General features: G+C 42.7%; 1 protein-coding gene across 4 annotated transcripts in view; it reads left to right on the top strand.

Annotated features, from left to right (window-relative positions):
- The window catches only part of kdm4b (lysine (K)-specific demethylase 4B), a 44,316-nt gene that overhangs the window by 17,266 nt on the left and 5,954 nt on the right, over positions 1–21,096 (top strand). Inside the window, exons 8-18 of one of the 4 annotated variants that reach the window (XR_012953113.1) lie at positions 2,366–2,503; positions 8,410–8,606; positions 8,935–9,182; positions 9,943–10,154; positions 10,663–10,762; positions 11,827–11,987; positions 12,283–12,478; positions 16,146–16,222; positions 16,568–16,629; positions 17,141–17,196; positions 17,714–17,798. Coding sequence is in view for 3 of the 4 variants with exons in the window: in XM_076088153.1 (XP_075944268.1) it covers positions 2,366–2,503; positions 8,410–8,606; positions 8,935–9,182; positions 9,943–10,154; positions 10,663–10,762; positions 11,827–11,987; positions 12,283–12,478; positions 16,146–16,222; positions 16,570–16,629; positions 17,141–17,196; positions 17,714–17,822 (1,554 nt within the window). In the remaining variant the exon portion in view is untranslated. Of the gene's footprint in view, positions 1–2,365; positions 2,504–8,409; positions 8,607–8,934; positions 9,183–9,942; positions 10,155–10,662; positions 10,763–11,826; positions 11,988–12,282; positions 12,479–16,145; positions 16,223–16,567; positions 16,964–17,140; positions 17,197–17,713; positions 17,823–21,096 lie in introns of those variants that run through there. The other 3 variants (XM_076088153.1, XM_076088154.1, XM_076088155.1) reach the window with 3 other exon arrangements.

Below are 21,096 nucleotides of genomic sequence, written 5' to 3'. Positions count from 1 at the left end.
GTTACTGTTAGAAGCTTCTGCATCTTTACTTCAGCCAGTAGTGAAGGACATTCACGATGCATGCTTAAAGTTAGAGCCACTTGCGCACCATCATTCAACATTCTCCGTACTCTCTCGTCTGCTAACTCAAGTGTTTAGCTTAACACTCCAACAAAGAAAGCTGTTATACCCCGGTCACAGGGACTCTAATAAATGTATGTCAAGTGATTGCATAAATATTTCTATGGTATAAAATCCGTAGCAGTGCGTAGGCCACAGCATAATTCTCATTGCTTTAACAATACATGCATTTCAAAAACATTTTTGGCCAAGAGGAGTATGACATGCATCAGAGGTCCCAAAGCTGGAGTCAGACCCGGGACGTTGGGGTTATATACTGTACCCACTCTGCTACAAAGGCAAAGACCTTCACATCAACATCCCCACACACACACACACACACACACACACACACACACATACATACACACACATACATACTCAGTCGTGTCAAGACGTGGCGAAGGCATTGCTATTGAAATAATAAAGAAGCTTCAAATATATCATGTTTGAAAGAGGAAGTTAAGTTATGTATGCCTGACTGCTTGCTGCCTGATAACATTTGTGGGTCTTGCATAAGAAGGAGTGGGCACACAGGAGGTTAGTGGCTCAGCTTTGATGCAAACACCACAACTGCTGCAGGCTGCACTATTGATACAGTAGGAGAAGTGATCTTCGGTCGTGTCTCTCGTAGGAAATTGATTGTCATTCTTTTTGTTTTTGTTCTATTCTGTAGGCAATATACATCTTCACAACGCAAAAACTAATAGAAGATTGAGGAAAAAGAAAAAAAAAGTGGCACAGAGCCGGCATACAAAGTTCTCCACTGTCGCAGAGGCCCCTCCCCCCCCCAACCCCAGTTATCTTTTCACTCCCCCCTCAGGACGTCATTATCACGGCGAACATGTTACTCGTTACACACCTACAGTACTCTCGATTCATGTGTAAAAATAAAACCGTCTTCTTGCGTTTTTGCAGAAGTAAAAAGGGATGTTTGATATCTGAACCACTGCCTTTAGTTGAGGAAGTTTGTCTCTGACTCTCAGCCTCTACCCCCGTTTCTCCCCGCATGCCTGTCACCTTGTCTGGCTTGATGTGTCGCTTGAATGCCTGGATCCAGACTTCACAAAGAAGTTGCGATCCACAACCAGACATATAGGGCTTAAGTTTTGGGGCAACACGTAAAAAAAAAAAAAAAAAAGAATATGCTTAACTTGTCTTCACATTTTTAAACATTCTCAGAATAACTCTGAGCTCATGGGAAGACACTCAACCCTTGGAGCAGCAGTCATGTTAGGCTGAATTAATTTTGCTCGCAAGTCAGAAAAGCTTAGAGAAAAGTTGCTGCGGTTGTTAGACTCATGAGTGATAATAGAATATGTTTTAGAAAAAGATCAGATAATACCTTAATTGACGGAAAACTTGGAGTCACAGCTGCAAGTATTACATGTGTTCATCGGAAACGATGCTTCATTAATAAGATTAAAGCAAAAGGGGTTCATTTGGCCTGGAAGGGGCTCTGGGTTCCCCAGGAGGACTGTTTTATAAGCCTGCTGCCCCGGCGACCCGGCCCCGGGTGACTGGAAGAAAATAAATGGAAAATAGCAAAATAGCATTCACCTGCATAGTGGCAAACACATAATGAAGTGATACTGATACTGTACATTGAGGCTACGCAGGTACTGTACTTAAGTATACTTTTAAGGTACTCATACTTTACTTGAATATTTCTATACTACGTAACTTTATACGTCTACTCCATAACATCTCAGAGGGAATCATTGCACTCCTCGCAGGGAGCGACTAAGTTGAGGGCCCCCTAGCAAAGCAGCAGTCCGGGGGAGGACTGTAACGCTGACATGGCCAGAGCAGCGAACCACTTTACCCCCTGAACTATAGCCAGTCGCTGCGCACCACTACAGTGTGCCAGGAGAGGGCCAGCCAGCCCATCTGTTGAGACGTGTAAAAATATTTTCGGTTCATTATTAAACTGTTAAACTATTAAACTGCGAGACAAATCAGACTTTGACGGGCTGCCATAGTCTAATGGGAAACACTGAGTCAACACAGTTATTGAAATAAGTGATTTAAACAAAACTAAAGTTTTCTGTGTTTGAGGTTTTCATATGATCATTGCTACTGAAGAACGCCTCAACAAAATAAAAAGTCCAATAAAGAATATCAAGAAATGACGATATTTATAAAAACTGGATGAAAACTTTAGAAACAAGTGTTGTCTTTTAAACAAAGTGTTTTTGTTTTTAAAAATAGTCGTAACATGTTAAGATTTGTAAGTCTTGTTCTGTTTTTCTCGCTGTATGAACAGATAACTCAGAATGAAGGAGAGTTTATGGTCACCTTTCCCTACGGCTACCATGCTGGCTTCAACCATGGCTTCAACTGCGCAGAGTCCACAAACTTTGCCACCCTTCGCTGGGTCGACTATGGCAAAATGGCTACCCAGGTAAGATAAGACGGACAGATCTGCGTTTTTCTTCAGTCCTGTATCATTGAAAGTCAGTGTAACTGTAAAAGAGGTAATAGTGATACATTCCACATAGTGAAAGCTGGACAATTAACAAATCAATCTCAGAAGTTATGTGAAATTGTACATTTGTGGTTCCTGGAAACCTCCACCTAAATCTCCACCAATGTCGTCATCATCACACAAACGCCCCGCGGGCAAACGCAGACACTGCACTTGAACAGGTTTGATCCGATGTATAATTCAGCAGCAACTTTACAGCCTTCTTGCTTTGGCTGTTTGGTTCTCTGAAGGGATGAAGTAATAGATCGTATCGAAATATAAAAGCTGCGTGTGCCTCTCTGCTTCACACCATCTGTTACCGACACTAACCGTACCCCCGCATTCCTGCATTGACGCAAGCTGCCTCCTTGCCCGTGGGCTGCTGAGCATGAAATTGACAGGGCATGGGCCGGTTATAGACGGGAGCCCGTATCCAATGCCCTCTGGAAGAACCTTCCTCCTTGTCTCCTTTCGATACATTCCTCTAAATGTTCTTGTTCACGTCCCCCTCTCTTTCCTCACGTGTGAGTGTTCACATATATGGGTGTGAGTCGCTTTTCCTTTGCTTTCTCTCTACTTGGCTGCATGTCGGATTCATGACGTGACAGTTTACAGAACTACATGTCTGTCCCTTCTTCCTCCTTTCTCATTTTCGCCTTCCTACTTTACCCATGTGGCCCCTTATAATTTAAGAACCACTAGTCCAGGCTCCAGCAGTCTTCCCTCTATCCAGCCCAGTGCTCCAGGGAGCATCCGCGCTACACTTGTCTCAGCGTAATACAAAAGAGTGGTCCACTCTGCACCGCTAATCCAAGTCGACAAATCGTCAGTGCGCACGACACACGTAGTCAGAGGAATATGAAGGAGAACTTGGCTTGGCTCTTTCTGCCCGTCCACCTTTTTCTCTTCGTCTTGCCCACAGACTATTTCATTCTCTTGGGGCGGTGTGGTAGCACGGAGATTGTCCCATAACCAGTGCTGCTTAAATTCAGTCCCAACTGCAGTCGTTGTGCGTGTCCTCAAGCAAAACCTTAAATCCATTCAGACTCCCTCACTCATGAATAATTGAGAAAGAAGGAAGGCTCGATGCCTCTTCACTGTCAAAAATGAATTCATCTCTTTAATAAGTGGGCCCTTTAAGAAATGAGATTTTCTTAAACCATTTGGATTTTTTGGCCACCAACCGAGCCTTTCTCCTTACATACAAAAAAATCAATCAGCACTGTGACCCTCCTGTATGTGCTCGTTAGCTTAAGGCCTTTCCAAACTCCCGCTAACTCGGCGACTTCAAGTGGCTTTTTTTGGCCACGGTTTCAGTTGTCAAGAGTAAAGTTAGAGCTACAGATGCATCTAGATAGTGTATTGGTCTGGAGAAAATGTAAATTTATTGACTGAAGTCTTTGATATTTTATTCCAAATGCCTGCAGGTCCTGAACACATAAATTGTACCACCTGTTTTTAAGCTCTTGGAAGCCAAGTTTTTGAATACAACTTTAAATACAACTCAGCCCTCATGTTAGACCATGAACTTCTTCTTCAAAGCAATATAATGCAGCCTCGGTCAATTCAATACACTCAGAACGTGCAACCGTTTGTTCTTTGTTTTAGCATTGACCTGTCTGAATGTTACAAAGGTTGGCTTTAAGTAATGTAGTCGTACATGGAGTCCTACAAATAATTGTAGTGCATTTTCAGTGAGAAATTGGGTTTTATATAGCTGGCCTCTGCCAGCCACTTGCTTGGCAACAATGAAGTCTCTCGTATCTCTCTTGGTCTTTCTAACTCCCCCAATCCTCCCCCTCTCTCTTAAGCTCAAACAGTCATCTGTTAACTCGTTTGGCTTGTCTCCCCTCCCCCTTCCGTCCTCTCCCCACTGAGCCTTTTATTCTGTCGGCGCCAAACGGGACAGTGAACGATGGGGCTCGAGATTGAATTTGTCACTGTTTGGGGGCTGCCAGCACACAAAGAGAGAGAGTGAGCTCGGGCATGCTTCATGTCAGTCTTCTTAAATACAGACTCCCCAACTGCTGACCCATCTGTCTGAATTACCAAGCGAACACACACTTGCGGTCAAAGCAGGCCCACTGTCAGCAACCCGCGCAAGCTGTGTGTGCATCTACTTATACTTCTATTATTTCCGACATTGCAGTCTTAATTAACCTTCTCCTCAACCTTCCTGAATATGCATTCGATTAGGTATAAGCCTTTTTATAAAGTATCACAGGGGTTCAGCATCTCACTCAAATAACTTCAAACAGGCTATTGACTTTAGTCGACTTTTGTAGGGATCAGCTTATACCAAATCGGAACAACAATGTACCAGGCATCAATATCCATGCACAGAAAATCACATTCACATTAGATGCCAGGGACAAAAACTCAGAAGTTTAGCCCATCTTGATCTGTGCCACCATGTGCTTAGAAAGAAATGCAGGTAAACATTTAAACTAGTTGGTTTGGAATAAACAGGAAAATCACTTAAAGCAGGAAGTAGCTGCACTAGTAGCCACACTGAGTTACATATTTAACTGTACAAGTTTGTTAGCAAACAGCTCAGCATTGAGCCCACTGAAGATGGAAAAATAACCTTACAGATTATTTCTGAAAACAGTTATGTCTGCAGCACCATTATGTTGCTGAATGTTATCAGTTTCTGTGTTCTGGTCCGTAGTTCTCTCAATGAAAGCCTCTCTCCGTTGGTGTGGTGCTTTGTCACACTTTGCTGCTGTTCCCTCAGGCTTCCGCTGTGATTTTTCTGTCTGCGAGAGGAGCAGAAATCATCCTCTCGGTTCCCCGAACTAAATCGCATCACTTTTTCATCCTAAAAGTGAATTGCTGAGGACCCACTCTGTCTTTTAAAAAAGAAAAATTGTTTGCAGACTTGTCTTGTTTGGGCCAACCCAGACATGTTGTGACTAGACATACAGAATTTGTATTAGACTTGGTTTATGTGTAACCTATGTCCACGATTACCAATCAACATGATTACCAATCAACTCAATGCATTATTTTAGATGTGTGGTCGGCTCACTGCAAACAGATAATAAAGCATGATTGTTATTGTAGGAAACGCTGCAGAGAGCCACGGACAAAAACGGAAAAGAAAACATTTTCAATATCTCTTGAGCAAACTAGGTTTTTATATTTGGTAACGACCATAAAAAGATGATTATTGGCGACTTCAGTTTCAAGGCGAGCCGTGTAATACCCAGTGTACCCTGCCACCATTCACTGCCAATAGAGGGCAGCCATATTGTAATCAATGACGGAGACACACAGTGAGATTAGTGGATGCTGTTCCATCACAGTAGAAATATTGCTGAAATTTACAAGAGAAAACATAAACTCTATGGATGCAGCAATGCAGTGCTAGTTCTACTGTTTGCTATGCACCCAGTTGCAGTCTACAGTTGTGACAGCCATACACCACGCATTAATTAACATTTCTACATAGCTTACAGTTTATTTTATCTCCCCCTTTCTATTCAGCATGTTAAGCAGCTGCTGGTGAATGGGGGTGTTTATTAGGAGATAAATGAGGGACAAAATTTGTGCAATTTAGTCAGTATTTAAACCGTAGAAACATTCGTTGAACAGAAACAGGCAACTTAAGCTGCAGATATGCTTTTGTCTCATTGCACAGTAGGTTTTAACAGCATGAGCCGTTGGAAGGTATAAAGGACTGCTGTTCAGTGTGTTCTGCATTTTAAATCCCCTCACCAATACTTCTTGTTTCTTAGATCATCATCAGTTATTTCTGTCCTCATCAGTCACAGCGGGATCAAAGCAATTATCAAGTCTTTTGAATAATTATATTTTCCCAGTCACTGTTGGCCGGGTCAGGCGGGTCAGAATACACGCCTGTTTTGTTATTAGTGCTTGGCACATCCGATGTGTCCACTAATTCATCGAGTCCCCAGGCTCGAGGTCTTCTGTGACTCCAACGATTTAGCTTCATTAGGAGCCCCAGTATACTTCAGGGCTCATTGACCGGCTGCCTCGGGGCCAGTTTTTGTTTTCCCACATCTTGTGCATCTCCAAATCTGTTTCCCTCCTCTAATTAAGTTTTTACAAGATAATAAAGTGTAACTCGTCTTGGCCCTTGAGGATGGCAACAATCTCCATAACCTCTTAATAGTTTCATAAAAATAAAATGAGCCTTTATATCCTTTTACAAATGATAATAGCACATTTTGCCAAGTACAATCAGTGTTGGAGCAACACTTATTTTGTGTTCTTTTTGCATTTGTAGTTTTCATGGCATGTCGATGTTTTTGCTAAAGGTTTCGTGATGGTAGCAATCAGCTGCACTCATGCTCACTCGCCCCCCTTCTGCCCTCCCACTTTCTGCTCAAACACCTTCCACTCCGCACCCTGTTTTTATGTTTCCGTCTGTCAAGTGGTGTCTAGATGAGATGTAGGCTGGATATTGTTTTGCTGGGGAGGCTGAGTCGCCGTGTTTCCAGTAATTGAACATAAGGCTCTCAGTACAGCTCATAAAATAATAGGGCCAGGTTTTTAGCAGCAAGCAAAACACAAAAGGAAATATTTTCGTCTCTGTCCTCACCCGTCTTTGTTTGTTTTCATCTCCTTCCTTTTGTTTCCTTCGTTCCCAAACTTTTCTCTGCTTTACCTTGCATTCTGTTCGGCACTGTGGTTTCATTTTTACAGCTCCTCCCTTCTCTACTCAGCAGAATGATTCATTGATGCATAATGCCATTATTAAGGTTTGTGGAGGCACCTTGAGGTGTTGATAGGATACGGCTATCTCACACAGATAGCGCTCATTTACACCTGAACTATCTGCACATGGCCAAAATTACCATCTACACAGTACCACATTGACCAAAGTCTTATTAGCTGCCATTTTACTCACTACCATCTTTTAGCCTGATGCACATTTACATCCCCATGGGACACCAATTATTGGCCACTCTACACTGTACACTTATGGCCTTACAGAGACAGAGATTATAGTGATGTATTATTCAAACCTTTTCAGCCCACTTTCTGTCTTTCATCTTGCCCCAATCAGCTTTCACCGGTCACCAGATGCAGCACAACAAACTCGGCGCATGTCATTGTTTCGATGCTCAATAGAGCTAAACCTAAAGACTAAAACAGTCGCCACTTTTGGTTTGTACTAACCGTCTTTATCTTTATACAGCTGTTGTGCTAGGCTCGGACCCTGACTCTTTTTACTTGTTCATGCACAAAATGCCCTTCTCACTCCACACTGCAGTAATATGTATAATATGATAAAAAAAAATCACTGTCATTAGCAAATACGGCTGTCAACCCTATTCACTGGCTGCATAAATTTAACCTTGCTATTGTAGCTCCCTCCATTCTGGGATATAATTAGGATGAAATCAAGTTATGTCAGGTGTATCATAATTAATGCGATTTGCATACATAATGTTTCAAATGCAGAACTGGAGCATATTCATAATGTTTACTTGTTCATTGCAAAGAGTAAAACCTCTTCAGCGGGGAGTATAAACACACCTTCTTGGCAGAGTGCATAGCACACTCGTCATACAAATAGATCCAATGATGCATTAATTATAAAACATGACATATTCTTTATGTAAATGCATCAAATTTCAGTTCAAGAACAATCTCTCTGTCAAGTGGAATTTCTGCAGTGATGCGCTTTTCACCACCCCCTTCCATTCTTTTGTTTGGGATTCTTCGTCAGTAATATTGTAATATGTGTAGCACCTGCTCCATCTGTAGACAAACACCAGTATTCCCTGTAGAGGAGTAGGCTTGTTTGCTTGCAGCTATTCTCCAGTCTTAACATACAGGCATCTCTTCCTTCTCTGCTTGTTTTTCTCCAGTGCACCTGTCGTAAAGACATGGTGAAGATCTCCATGGACGTGTTTGTGCGCTGCTTGCAGCCGGATCGCTACGAGATGTGGAAGCAGGGCAAAGACACCGCGGTGTTGGACCACCTTAAGGCCACTGGGCTCAGCAGCCCCGAGCTAGAGCGCTGGAGGGAGCAGCGTGTAAACCACAGAGCAAATGTCCTGAGAAGGTGAGAGGTCACACTATATATATATTGTCTTGAAGGAGGACTTTGGCAATTTTTTAACCGGCTTTGTATCATTACAATGTGGGTAGTATATGCAAATGAACAACAACACCCAGAGCTACCCGCACAATTGCCATCAAAAGTCATCTGGTGGACTTTTGCCGGCTCTAGGGCTGTTCAAACAAAAATAAATGCTGACGTACAATTTGTAGTTTGAACAACAGCCATAAAGCCAAATGGCAAATACGCGGGGAGCTCTGGGTGCTGGCAACATGGAGGGAAGGTTTTGATCCAAATTTAATAATTTAACGGTCATCGTGTTTCACTCCAGGGCCATGCAGAAGATGAAGCAAGTCCGTCGTTTAAAGCTGGAGGAGGTGAAGGTGCTGGCCCAGGAAGGCATTGAGTTAAATGCTGCCGAGTACCAACGTCAGGTGGAGGAGCGTGAGGCCCAACGGAGGCAGGAGAGAGAGGAGCGTCTAGCCAAGGAGGCCATGATGACCCTGGAGGCCATGGAGCGTGAGGAGCAGGAGGCTGCCGAAGCTGCTGCCAAAGTCGCAGAGAATCCAGCTGTAGAGGGTGAGGACGATATAAGCAGTAAGAGATTGTTTGTTTGAGTAAACACACGAAACAGGAAGTTATGAGGTGTTATTCCAGAACATGTCACTAGATTAACGTGGATGTGATCTCTTAAACTTTCTGCAGCTGCACTATGAAATGTGGATAACTCAAGTCTATCAAAATCATTCCAGATGGAATATTCCAAATTCATCCCGTCTCAGCTCAATCCCCACCCCATTAATAATCTCAGTACCTCATGCTGTCAATCACCTTTTCAGCCTCCTCAAAGTTTTTTCATGAGCCCTCACTGCTCCGAGGGGAGTTGTTGTGTTAAGTACTCATGTGCTGCCAAAACATAATGAAGTATAACCTAAGAATGAAGCCTTGCTCTCATAGGAGCAAAGAGGAGTGTGAAATCTTAAGGGGTTAATGGTTTAAATGTTGTACTACCTTGCCATGTACAGGTGCCTTCATCATTTCAACTGTTAATTGTAAAAATAAATGTTATTTGAAAGGGGGAGCGGGAGTGTTCTGACCTTGTTGATAAGCTTGCACTTCAATAATAATGACATTCAACTATAAGCTGCAATGTAACCCGTTTCTCTTCAGTCTCATGTGCGTCTTCCCCAGGCGTACATGGAGGCTTTTGCAAGCAATAAATAATCCTTTGGAGTATTAAATTGCTATTCATCGCACCTTAAATAGTCGCAACAGGTTTTCTAGTTGCCACAACAGCCATCACTACATTTCTAAAGTTCTTGTTGTTTTTTTTGCCAAGAACCCGAGGCCAAACCACAGAACCTGACTGAGGACACAGAGAAAAAGAAGCAGAAAAAGTCGAAGAAGATGTCAATTATCCACAACGCTATCACTGGGTTTGAGGAAGCATTTGAGCAGTTTGCTACATCCAGCATCAAGACTTCAAAGAACTCCATGGTCGGTACACCAGAGGAAGGGGAGAGTGATCTCCCAGCAGACAACAAGCTGGATGTGAGTGCCACCCATGTTAGATTGTTCTGCTTTAAGTTGATTCGATTTGTCCCCGAGTTGTAACAAGTTCTTAGTATCCAACAGGGCAGCAAACCTTTATTAATCTCAAGTCACAGTTGTTGGTATTTTACTGCACAAATATTTAGCTGGCTGATCTAAAGTAGTAGAGTTGAACCTCTAAGTTTTAGTTTTCTGACACAGTTTCAGTTAAAGTAGGTTAATTGATAGCACTGCAAAATATACACAAATTAAATCCACAAAAAGAATCTACTGATTTATGTGATATTGTTATGTAACAAAAAAAAGTTACAGCTGTACTAATGATGCATTTGTACAAAGTACTTGCCCACAGCAAAACAACACATGAATTACAGCTTTTTAATATATTAAAATTTAATTAAATTTTATAATTTGAAATTGGTGTTTACTGCTGTATATTGCAAAGTTAAAAGCACAGACAAGAAATGTAAAAATACGACGGTATGAAACAATCTTTTTGTTTTATCAGGCATCCTTCTCCAAGGTGAAGAGTCGCCGTCACCCCCTCAGCAAGCCGACCATGCGCTCCCCTCTGTCCATCCTCAAACAAGACCCGACCAGCGACAAAGGTGTGTGTTTGTCATTGCTCATTTGTTTAACCGTGAGTGTATTTTATTGTAAATATATTTATATTTTAAGATCTGTATCATTTGTATGTAACGTTTTTCTTTTGAGCAACTACAAGAAACTTAAATTTGATGTTGTTATTGGCGGTCCCTGTGAATAACAACGTTGGTGTATCCGAGTACAAGATTCCCTTTTAGAAAACATCTCATTTTACTGGAGTCTCTTCCCCCCCAGTCCTGGTTCTAGCTCTCCCATGCCTTCCTTCCCTCTGACACTGACTATTATTCATCTGACGTCATTCCTCTGTCCCCTTAATTATTCATCCCACTCGGTGTCCTCTCCATCAAGGTACTTAAAATGAAGAAGACACCATTTTTGTTTTGATTATTGATCTGGAGAAAGGAAAAACAAACGGGACCAAAGCTCCCTGTGGGGATAATGAAATCAAGGCCTCGTTTCCCTCCCCTCCCTTCTGTCTTTTTCTTTTCATTTTCTGACGGACAGTTATTGATCCGGGGATCATGACTTCCAATTACCTGCTTTCAAAGTCACTTTATGTCCGCGACGGGGGACCTGACTCGGTGCATGTCCTTCAGAAGGGTGGATAGGGAACAAGGGGGAAGAGAGGGCTGGTGGGGGAAGAACATAAAGAGTTAAATGGCAAGCTTATAAAGAGTTCTTCCCGCCTTCTGTCCAGGTTTAACAAACTGTCTGGATCAGTAGCTTCAGGGGGCTTCACTGCAACATTGATTCCAGACCCACAACAGCGAGTTGTTGATGCCTGTGCTATTTGTGTTCATCAGCCAATTATATCTGAAGTGGTGGTGTTATTGTCTGGAACAGAACAGAATTTGTGTCTCTTGGCAAGGGCTCCGTTCTAAAAAAAAAAAACATCCTTGCGCTTTTCCAAAAATGCTTCACATGCATTTCAGACAAAAATAAAATAATTACCAATTATGAATCTTCCAACATCTCTTCAGTGTGCACCACTTACTTCATATTGTAGACGTCTTCTTTTGAAGCAGCAAATCATTTGTGTATTTGTTATTTATTTTTTTACCCACAGAGCTGTCGTCCCCCATGCCACTGGACAGTGACATGAAGAAACAGGAGCACCTGTGGCAGAATCACTCGCCCAACTTCCTGGCAGAGAAGGCCTTCAATGCTGCAGTGGCAGCACTCCAGCCACACTGCGCTATCTGTTCACTCTTCTGTCCCTACACAAAGGTACAGCCACACACTGCAACTAAAGCACATATGTGTCAGTGAAGGAATGATGGTCGGGATTTTTGAAGTAGTAGTTGTTCCGTTGAGCAGGTTTGTGGCCTTAGTGAAGTCCGTAGTGTGAGTAGTAGCAGTTTAGGTGTAACTGTAGTAGTGGGAAGACCGTAACTGTATAGTTAACTCTCAGAACTACAAATTACAACAATAACCCCATCCTCTCTCCATTCATCACCATTGTGAAGGCTGACATGGATACAATCCGCTAACGGTATTATCTTCTTTCCTCTGGCCATTCCAGCCACACAAAGACAGTTTTGTTGTAAATGACACCCAGCATGGCTCCTTTCCCCGCCTGACGCGTCCCCTGGTCCCAGAGATGTGCTTCAGCGTTGGTGCAGGCAACACTGAGCCTCCGCCCACCAACTATCACATTGGAGAGGACGGAACCAGTCCTCTGCTCTGCTGTTCATCCTGCCACATGCAGGTTCATGCCAGTAAGTATAAAAACCCTCAATTGTGTGCCAAAAACTGCAGTTCCCTAAATGGCCACTCTAGGTGGGCTCCAAAAGCAAAACAATCCCCATAGAGCCTAATGTTAAAATGTCCAACTTTACAGCAGAAATAAGCTTGTTCACAGCTTGGTGGGGAAAAAAAAAACGGTTCCGGTCTCTATAGTTAATATACCTTTTATTATACCTTCATGACAACTATACGGAAGGTGAATTTTATATCTCTCACCCGTTTTGATTATATTAAGGCTTACAGTCGGGCATAACTGAGAGCATGGCTGCTTTGAGCGACAGGTGGAAGTTGTGCCATGTTGCTAGCAGCAAGCTGTCGGCTCTGCTGCGCTACCCGGCTCCCTTCACAATGGCTTCACAATGGCTCTTCAGAAACCTAGGGCTGATGTTACAGCGACTTTGCTTGGTGACAGCTGTACAAGTTAAAACGTCTTTCCCTTGCATATCTAATAGTTTTAGCTGAGCAGTTAAAAATGAACCTGAGCCCAACAGCTCGCAGCTCCAGGAAGAGCAAGTACAGTCACTGAGAACAGCCTCTGGTTTGTCAGGATGTCACATTTTTTCTATTTTTTATTTATTTATCACAAAAGTAATTGAACTATTAAGAGCTCATGCAAATTTTAACTATTAAAGAACAAACGTACAATTAAAAAAACCAAGACTTTTGCAAAAAAATTGTAAACGTTCTTTGCTTTCTCCTTATTGTTGTGGAAAGGCTATGTTTGATTCTGTTCAACTGGGAGACTCTTAGCTGAGGGCACACTGCAGCGTCTGATTTATAACACTCCATGGGCTTCAAGCCCATACACAGACTGACAAGCTTTACAGACAGACTCCACTGGGCATTTCTCTACTCTTTTTACTTTATTTCATCCCTGGACCCCTGAGAATAGTGTTGGAAAAATAGGAGGCACAGAAGATGAGACTCCACTACAGCAGTACAACAATCTGCCTGCTCAATCCCCCTGTTGCCCCGCTTAGTGAGGCGTCCTAGTTCAACTCTCCTTGACTCGGGTTAAAATAGCTGAGAGGCCGCTCAAGCAATGCAAAGGCCTCTCTGAAGGCAACACACCAAAAACTACCCCAGCTCTTATTTGCTCTGCTTTCCGCACTAATCATATTTCACAAAGAAATTCAGCTATTGAGGGAATATGGCTTCTGTCAAAGCAAAGCGGGAAAGGACAGGCAGCTTGTTAACTTTGTGTATGAGTGTATGAGCATTGGGAGCTCTGTGCTTGGCTCTACTTCTCATTGCTAAATGTTAACAAATAGAAAAAGGGTATTTTTGTGTGTGTGTGTGTGTGTTGGTTGGGGGATTGGTGGAATATGTCAGCGACTGGCTGAGTACATTGCCATTTGGCTTTTTTGGGCTCACTTTATTCAGCTAATTAAATGGTCTGCCTCCAAAGAGCGAGAGCTGCTCAGCCACGGCTCAGCACGCAGAGAGAGACGGTGGGGAAAACAGCATGTAGAGTCAGCATATTTTCAACGCGGGGAAATAAGGGTTCATTTCAACCAAACCAGAGTTGGTGATGGATGGAAAGACTAACCAAGATCTAATCCACTGCTTGAACAGATGATCTACCAGCTGGAACAATGGCAGGGGCGAGCAGTTGTAGAGCCGTGCTACACACACACACACATACATGTGCGAATATATCGGCAATTACTGGTCGTTGGGCTGGTGGTGTCTGGTTGGAAAGTTGTAGTATACAGTCAGGGCTGTAAGTATTTGGACCGTGACACAATTTTTCTAATTTTGCCTCTTTACACGACTCCAATGGATTTGAATGGAAGCAGTCAATATGTGGTTGAAGTGGAGACTTTCAGCTTTAATTAAATGGATAAAACAAAAATATGACATGAACCGTTATGTAACTATGTCCATTTTTATACAGTCCCCCACATTTACAGAGGCTCAACAGTAATTGGACAATTGTCTGACAAACAGTTTCATGGCCAGGTGTGTTCGGTTCTGTCACTATTTCATGACAAATGATGCAGATAATAGGATTCAAAATGTTAAATTAGCATTTGGTAGCTGGTCCATGGAACTCTCAGCATGCGGACCAAAGAGGTGTCAATGCAGGTTAAGGAGGCCGTTATTAGGCTGAAAACACTCAACAGACCTATCTGACAGATAGCAGAAACATTAGGATTGACCAAATCAACAGTTTGGTGCATTCTTAAAAAGAAGGAATTAACTGGCAAGCTCACCAACACCAGAAGACCACAGAAGACATCTAAAGTGGATGATCGCAGAATTCTTTCCTTGGTGAAGAAAACCCCTTCATAACATCTACTGAAGTCAAGAACACTCTGGAGGAGGTCGGCGTGTCATTGGCAAAGTGTACAATCAAGAGATGCCGTCATGAATCTAAACACAGAGGGTTTACAACAAGCTGCAAATCACTGGTAACACTGAAGAACAGGAAGGCCCGATTAGACTTTACCAGAAAACATCTGAAAAAACCTGACCAGTTTGGGGCAAAGATTCTTTGGACGGATGAAACCAAGATGAACTTGTACCAGAATGATGAAAGAGAAAAGTGTGGAGAAGGAAAGGAACGGCTCATGATCTGAAACATTCCACATCATCTGTCTAACATGGTGGAGGCAGTGCTATGGATGGGCATGTATGGCTGCCAATGGAACTGGGTCTCTGGTGTTTATTGGTGATGTCACAGCTGATAGAAGCAGCAGGATGAGTTCTGAGGTGTTTAGGGCTAAACAATCTGCTCAGATTCAGCATAATGCTACAAAACTGATTGGATGGCGCCTCACAGTGCAGATGGATTATGACCCAAAAGATAATGTGAACACAAACCCAAGAGCTTCTCAAGGCAAATAAATGGAATATTCTTCAATTGGCGAAGTAAGTCACCTGATCTAAACCCAAGCGAAAATAAAACTGAAGGCAGAAAGACCCACAAACAGGAACTGAAGGAGGCTGCAGTAAAAGGCCTGGCAAAGCATCTCCAGGGGAAAACACTCACTGTTTTTGATGATGTCTATGGGTGCCAGACTTCAGGCAATCATTGACTGCATTAAAGTATTAAAAATAATGATTATATTCCCAATTATGTTAGTTTGTCCAATTACTTTTGAGCCTCTGAAAATGTGGGGGACTGTGTAAAAATGGCTGTAATTTATATATATATATATATATATATATATGCTTTTTGAAATGTCTGCACATGTGGATGTTTTGTGTCAGGCAGCACATGCAATCAGATGAATTACATTATGGACATGTGTTCAGACAGTAACACACATGCACCAAACCTCCTGGGTTCTTATTAAAGCTAAAGCTGGAGTCAAAAAGGCCAGTTCATTAGTGATCCAGGGATAAGCTGAACCCAGCTAGGGAAGCAGCGCTGCTATTGATGAGAAGATATGAAGCAGAAAGAACTCCTGCCAAAAACACCAGCTCTGCGCTCCATTTCGCTGCTCCTCATTGGACATTCAACTAAAAATCATTCAGACACGTCAAGGTGCGATGTAGACGTACAGGCCTTTTGATTCAGAAGCTTAAATTGGAGAATGCGGGGAGAAGATCGTGAAAGTTATAAAAAGAAAGTTCAAACAAAATGGTTAACAAAGGTCTGATATCAAGCAATTATTCTCTCCTGTTTTACAGGCTGTTACGGTGTGAAGCCAGACTCCGTCAGGGATTCCTGGATGTGCTCCAGGTGTGCAACAGGAGCCTGGACAGTGGTGAGTAGCAGCACTACCTTATGCAAAACAAAGATCATATGGTTCCAACACAAGTCTCGAAAAAACAGTACGATCTTCTCCGGAACTACAAGTATTAAGCTGAAAACATTCTGCTGCCGCAGTGTGTCATATGACATGCATCAATCGGCACCCCAAGCTCCAATAGGAAGCGTCTCGCTGCAGAAGAGCACTCATAGCCGTGTTCTTTTCCCACTACACTTGATACATAACGGTCAAAAAACAACGAAATGCCACGAGCAAGTTGCTTGTTTAAAATGTATAATGAAAATGTATAATCTGAGTAGTGAGATTATGTTTTGAAATCTATTCATTAACAATCACAAGAGACAGCGACAGCAACGGTTGAGGAGAGGAAGTTGAGCTGCCACGGGAGCCTGGATGTACAAGTAGGGAGAGTGGGGAAAAACATTTTTCTTTTATCACGGCTGGATAAATAAGACAGCTGGAAATAAGACAGTTGTGTGAAGTGTCACGGGGGCTGCGTGTCCGTGAGCGCCAGCGCACGCCTACCCGTCAGTGATGGGGTTGTACACTACATAGAAAAAAAAAAAAGGGGGGGCGTGATTTTGACGTGATTTTGGCCTTTAGAATTAAATCTGAAGAAATAGGTGAAGCTGTTTCTCAGAGTTGACTGAACCTGCAGCCTCTATTTCCTCACAACTTCTGCTATAATCTGCTGTTGTAAAGACTGTTCTAGACAGACAGGTAGGTAGGTAGATGGATGGATGGCTAGTTAGCCGATTATGGACCCCAGCTGCTATTGCAAAAACAAACCAACGTATTGCCTGGAAAAAGACTGAATTGACCAAGGTATGAGGGCTCAGAAGATCCGTGTCAGAGTGTCTTCTCTTTCCATCTCTGCCGACACCTAATCCTCATTTGCTTCCTGTTTTCCAGGAGTGTTGTCTCTGTAACTTGCGGGGAGGAGCTTTGAAGACAACCACAGACAACCGGTCAGTAGCATGTTCTTGGGTTTATTGTTTTTTCTTGTGTGCCGAATTTCACAACCTTGCACATTATGAAACATAATTCCAGAGTAATCAATTTAACAGCTATAGATATAATATGATTATTATTGACTTTTCATTTCCTGAGGATTTCTGATGGCTTGAACATACTCTATATGTAGGTTATGATATAAAATATGAGATATCCACACATTTTCTAACGCATCCAATCTAGTCCTGTACATTTATTTTGGAACGGACTTTGTAAAGCAAGCACAGAATATGTAGAAATAGTTTTGTTTTTGTTGGTTAATAATTTGGGTTGGTGTAGTGGTCCCAAGGCTGTCCGGGACGTGTTAGGTTGTCCGGACAGAGCCTCGGGGTCCGCTGGCTTTAGGTCTTTGCAGATTAGGACTGTGTGATGGTATATACGGTCACTAGTTTTTAGGTGATTGTAACATTTCATTGCTCTTTTTTTGCATTTACAATATGAGGGGGTATTGTTTTCTTCCTCTGTAACCAGGTGGGTCCATGTCATCTGTGCCATCGCTGTAGCTGAAGCTCGCTTCGTCAACGCCATTGAGAGGGAGCCGGTGGATGTCGGTGCCGTTCCAGATAGACGCAAGAATCTGGTAAATTCAGGCGGAGACGAAGCAAAAATGTGTTCATCTCTCATGATTTAATGTGATGTCAGACAGACGGGGATCAACATTTAAACCAGAGCAAGGTCATCTTTACAGTCACAATCTTCATCCTCTGCCTTTAGTTTCTAACTTACTCACTGCAGCCGTTAAATTTCTTTTCTTGTCTGAGCGTTATGGACTTCTCTTTTCCTACCTTATCTCCTTTTCCTTCTCCTACGGCCTTTTCCCACATTTAAGCGAACTCACTGCTTCTGTATCCGCCACTCTCTCCGTAGCCCTCCCTGCTATCCCTGGTGGATGGATAGATCGTTTTTAGCGAGCTGTGGAGGATATGGGGTACCCGTGCTGAGGGGAATGGCTGAATAATCAGCTGTCATTTCTCACTGCGCCAAATCAACTGCATAAATCCCGTGGGTAGGAGGCAATTTCCCCATTGCTGCCGTGTCTTTGAACACAACTCGTCCCCTTTCTCCCCATCCCTCCTTCCCGGTCTCTGCTCTTCCTCCAGTCTCATGAGCCCACCTCACAGGCAATGGCTGTGCTTTCTTGTGCATTATAACAAATCTACACATAATGTCACCGCTCTCCCTCCCCATCTCTCTGTATAATCTATCAGAGACAAGTCATTTGCGTCCGAGTGCTGTCAAAGCAGGTTTCCTCCTCCGTCGCCTCCTTAAGAGGCCATAAGAAGAAGCTCTGCGGTCTAATGATTTGGATGACTGGGCTGATCAAATGTGAACACGCACACTTGGAAACCAGTTAATATTGCAGTGTGCTCAGCAGTCTGTGTTTCCCCCTCTATCTTCAAACATTGGGTTTTCAGGGACCACGTTGCTTTTGTCTTAGATGTTTTAGAATTTCACCGTTATTCCTCAAACATGTAATGTAAAGGGAGTGTTGTATCTTGCGCCTAGAGGCAGTTTCTGTTCTTGTAAGAAAATGGCCTCAAGCTTGGAAAAACAAGCTGCTTAAACAAATGATCGTACGATCTTTAAAACTGTTTTCCACCTACAGGTCAATTCGCCCGTGACATGCAACAACACACAAACCAAAACAATGACAATGATTTTATCAGTTTTATCAATATTTACTACCGTTATAATTTTGGAGTTTGCAGTTTACTTCAGAGGGTAGATTTAGTGTGCACTGGCATACAAAGTGTATTATGCTACCAGAGGATAGACACAAAATCAGACATCTTACAATTCTATAAATGGAAGCTCGTAAGGTTGTTGTTAACTTCTTTCAAAATTTACAGATGAACAAACAAATGGACATACAACTAATGATACTTGGTGCTAGATGTCCCCAGCTATGCCTGCGATCTCAGCAGTGGAAAAGTATTCCAGCTGTTGAAAACTATAAACCCACACCAGCCTGTGAAATATTACACGACACCGCTCTGTTGAGACCTTTGCCAAACGAGGTCACACAATGCAAACGTATTTGCACAGGAGGACTTGAGAGCTCACCTGCAGACGTACGCCATAAGCACACGCATCACCGGTGTTTGCGTAATTACTTCAATGCCAGAGGGGGGGGGGCGACAAAAGTTCCGCATTGCAGGTTTATTAAAGAATTTTTATTTTTTATTGATCGGCCATGCGCTGCACTACAGCTGCTCGCAGTGTGATTGTTAAAAAAAAAAGAAAAAAAAGGAGGATGATGAAGAGGGAAGGATGAGAGAGAATGTGTGAGGGATTGGGGAGACAGACAGTCGGATGATAGAAGACTCCAATTAAACGAGTACAAAGAAAAGGTAGCGGTCTCCTAAAATGAGGCAGCTGTCGAAGCTGGTTGGTAATAGGTTTGTCTGTTAGATTTAGGGATGTTGTCATGAGTTAAATATGATTCCACTTCTCTCTCTCTCTCTCTCTCTCTCAATTGTATTTCTTTGCAGGAGATTTCTTAATAGATACATATTTTCATTAGGCTTTTGAACAGAGATAATGTTTCTGAAACACACCTACCCTGGTGTATTGAGAAGGCAACTCACTGTGACAGGCCAAATGATTGCTTCACATGCTGTTATTCTCTTTCCTTGGTGCATCCCGAGTTTTCATCTTTCTCTTGTTCTCTCCATTTTAACTGAAGCGAGGAACAGATGAGGGACGGGGAAGGAAAGTGTAAAGACAAGGGGAGGAGATGGTGGGTTGAAGGATTGATAGTGAATTGGAAATTAAAAAAATGATGTGTGGCTTGTGTGTGTGTGTGTGCAAGGTGGCACATGTCAAAGTGTCTCAGCGGAGAGGGGAACCAGTTTCGCCGGCCAAAGGCACAGATTTGGTTGACTGGTGGTAATTTCACACTCTGGATGTGGGGATGGAATGAAGGGGTTTGAAGAGGAAGTGTTCCAATCTTCTGATTGTGCAAGAGTAGGAGTCGAACAAGTGATGCAAGACACCAAGAAGGATGCAGGGAAAAAAAGATGGAGAAAAAAATAAACGTTTTGAATGTGATAGCGGTGGTTCAGGAAGCTGTTCTTCAAGGAAGTGTTGACATTTTCAGTGTAGGGAATCTCACCACGCTGCTCACACTGATGACTGCACAAGCATGTTTTTATGTGCCGTCAGTCATTACTTTGAACAGCAGGTTTTGCCCTCGACCCCCTCACATTTAAAGATGACACAACGTCAAGTCACCCTCACCTCACAATACAACCTCCTGCAGAGACGGACATCTGTCGGTTTACGTCAGCTGTCGCTGATCATTTCTATAATATTGGAGATTATATGTTAATATTTCTGTGTGAGCAGCTGCAGGATGTCAGTTTTTAAACAGACTGTGTAGAGTCTGTATGTTTTTAACAGCATTTCAGAGACTGTGTTTGAATGTTTTACAATAACAGAATACCGTTGACCCAATAACAGTCCAAATGTCTAAAATAGAAAATCTACTGTATGTTAACCTTTAAACCACCGATCGTATTATTAGTGGCTCAGTTTTTTAAAATCTTTTAAACAAACCTGAGGTTTATTGAACAAACTCTGATCAGCTGTTCTTGAACCAGTAACTCAGAGCTTCCCATCAGTTAGTTTGTCGACTCAGCGTTCAGGGTTAGGCCCATAGTTTGTTAAACCTGCTTTCTGAAACCGGGCCCACGTCTCCACCAACAGCAAGTTCACTGAAACACTCGACTGAGATATGAGCTTTGGAGGAGGATCCATAATAACAGCGTCTGCCCAGCTACCAGTGTCGTTGAACTTGTATGTTCACTGGCGATGAAGAAGCCAGTAGTTGTTTATAATTAAATGTCCTTGAA

The sequence above is a fragment of the Anarhichas minor genome, unplaced genomic scaffold (genome assembly GCF_050575085.1).
Source record: "Anarhichas minor isolate MPS153535 unplaced genomic scaffold, ASM5057508v1 ptg000010l, whole genome shotgun sequence".
NCBI classification, from domain to species: Eukaryota; Metazoa; Chordata; class Actinopteri; order Perciformes; family Anarhichadidae; genus Anarhichas; species Anarhichas minor.
This window is presented reverse-complemented; position numbering and strand designations above follow the sequence as displayed.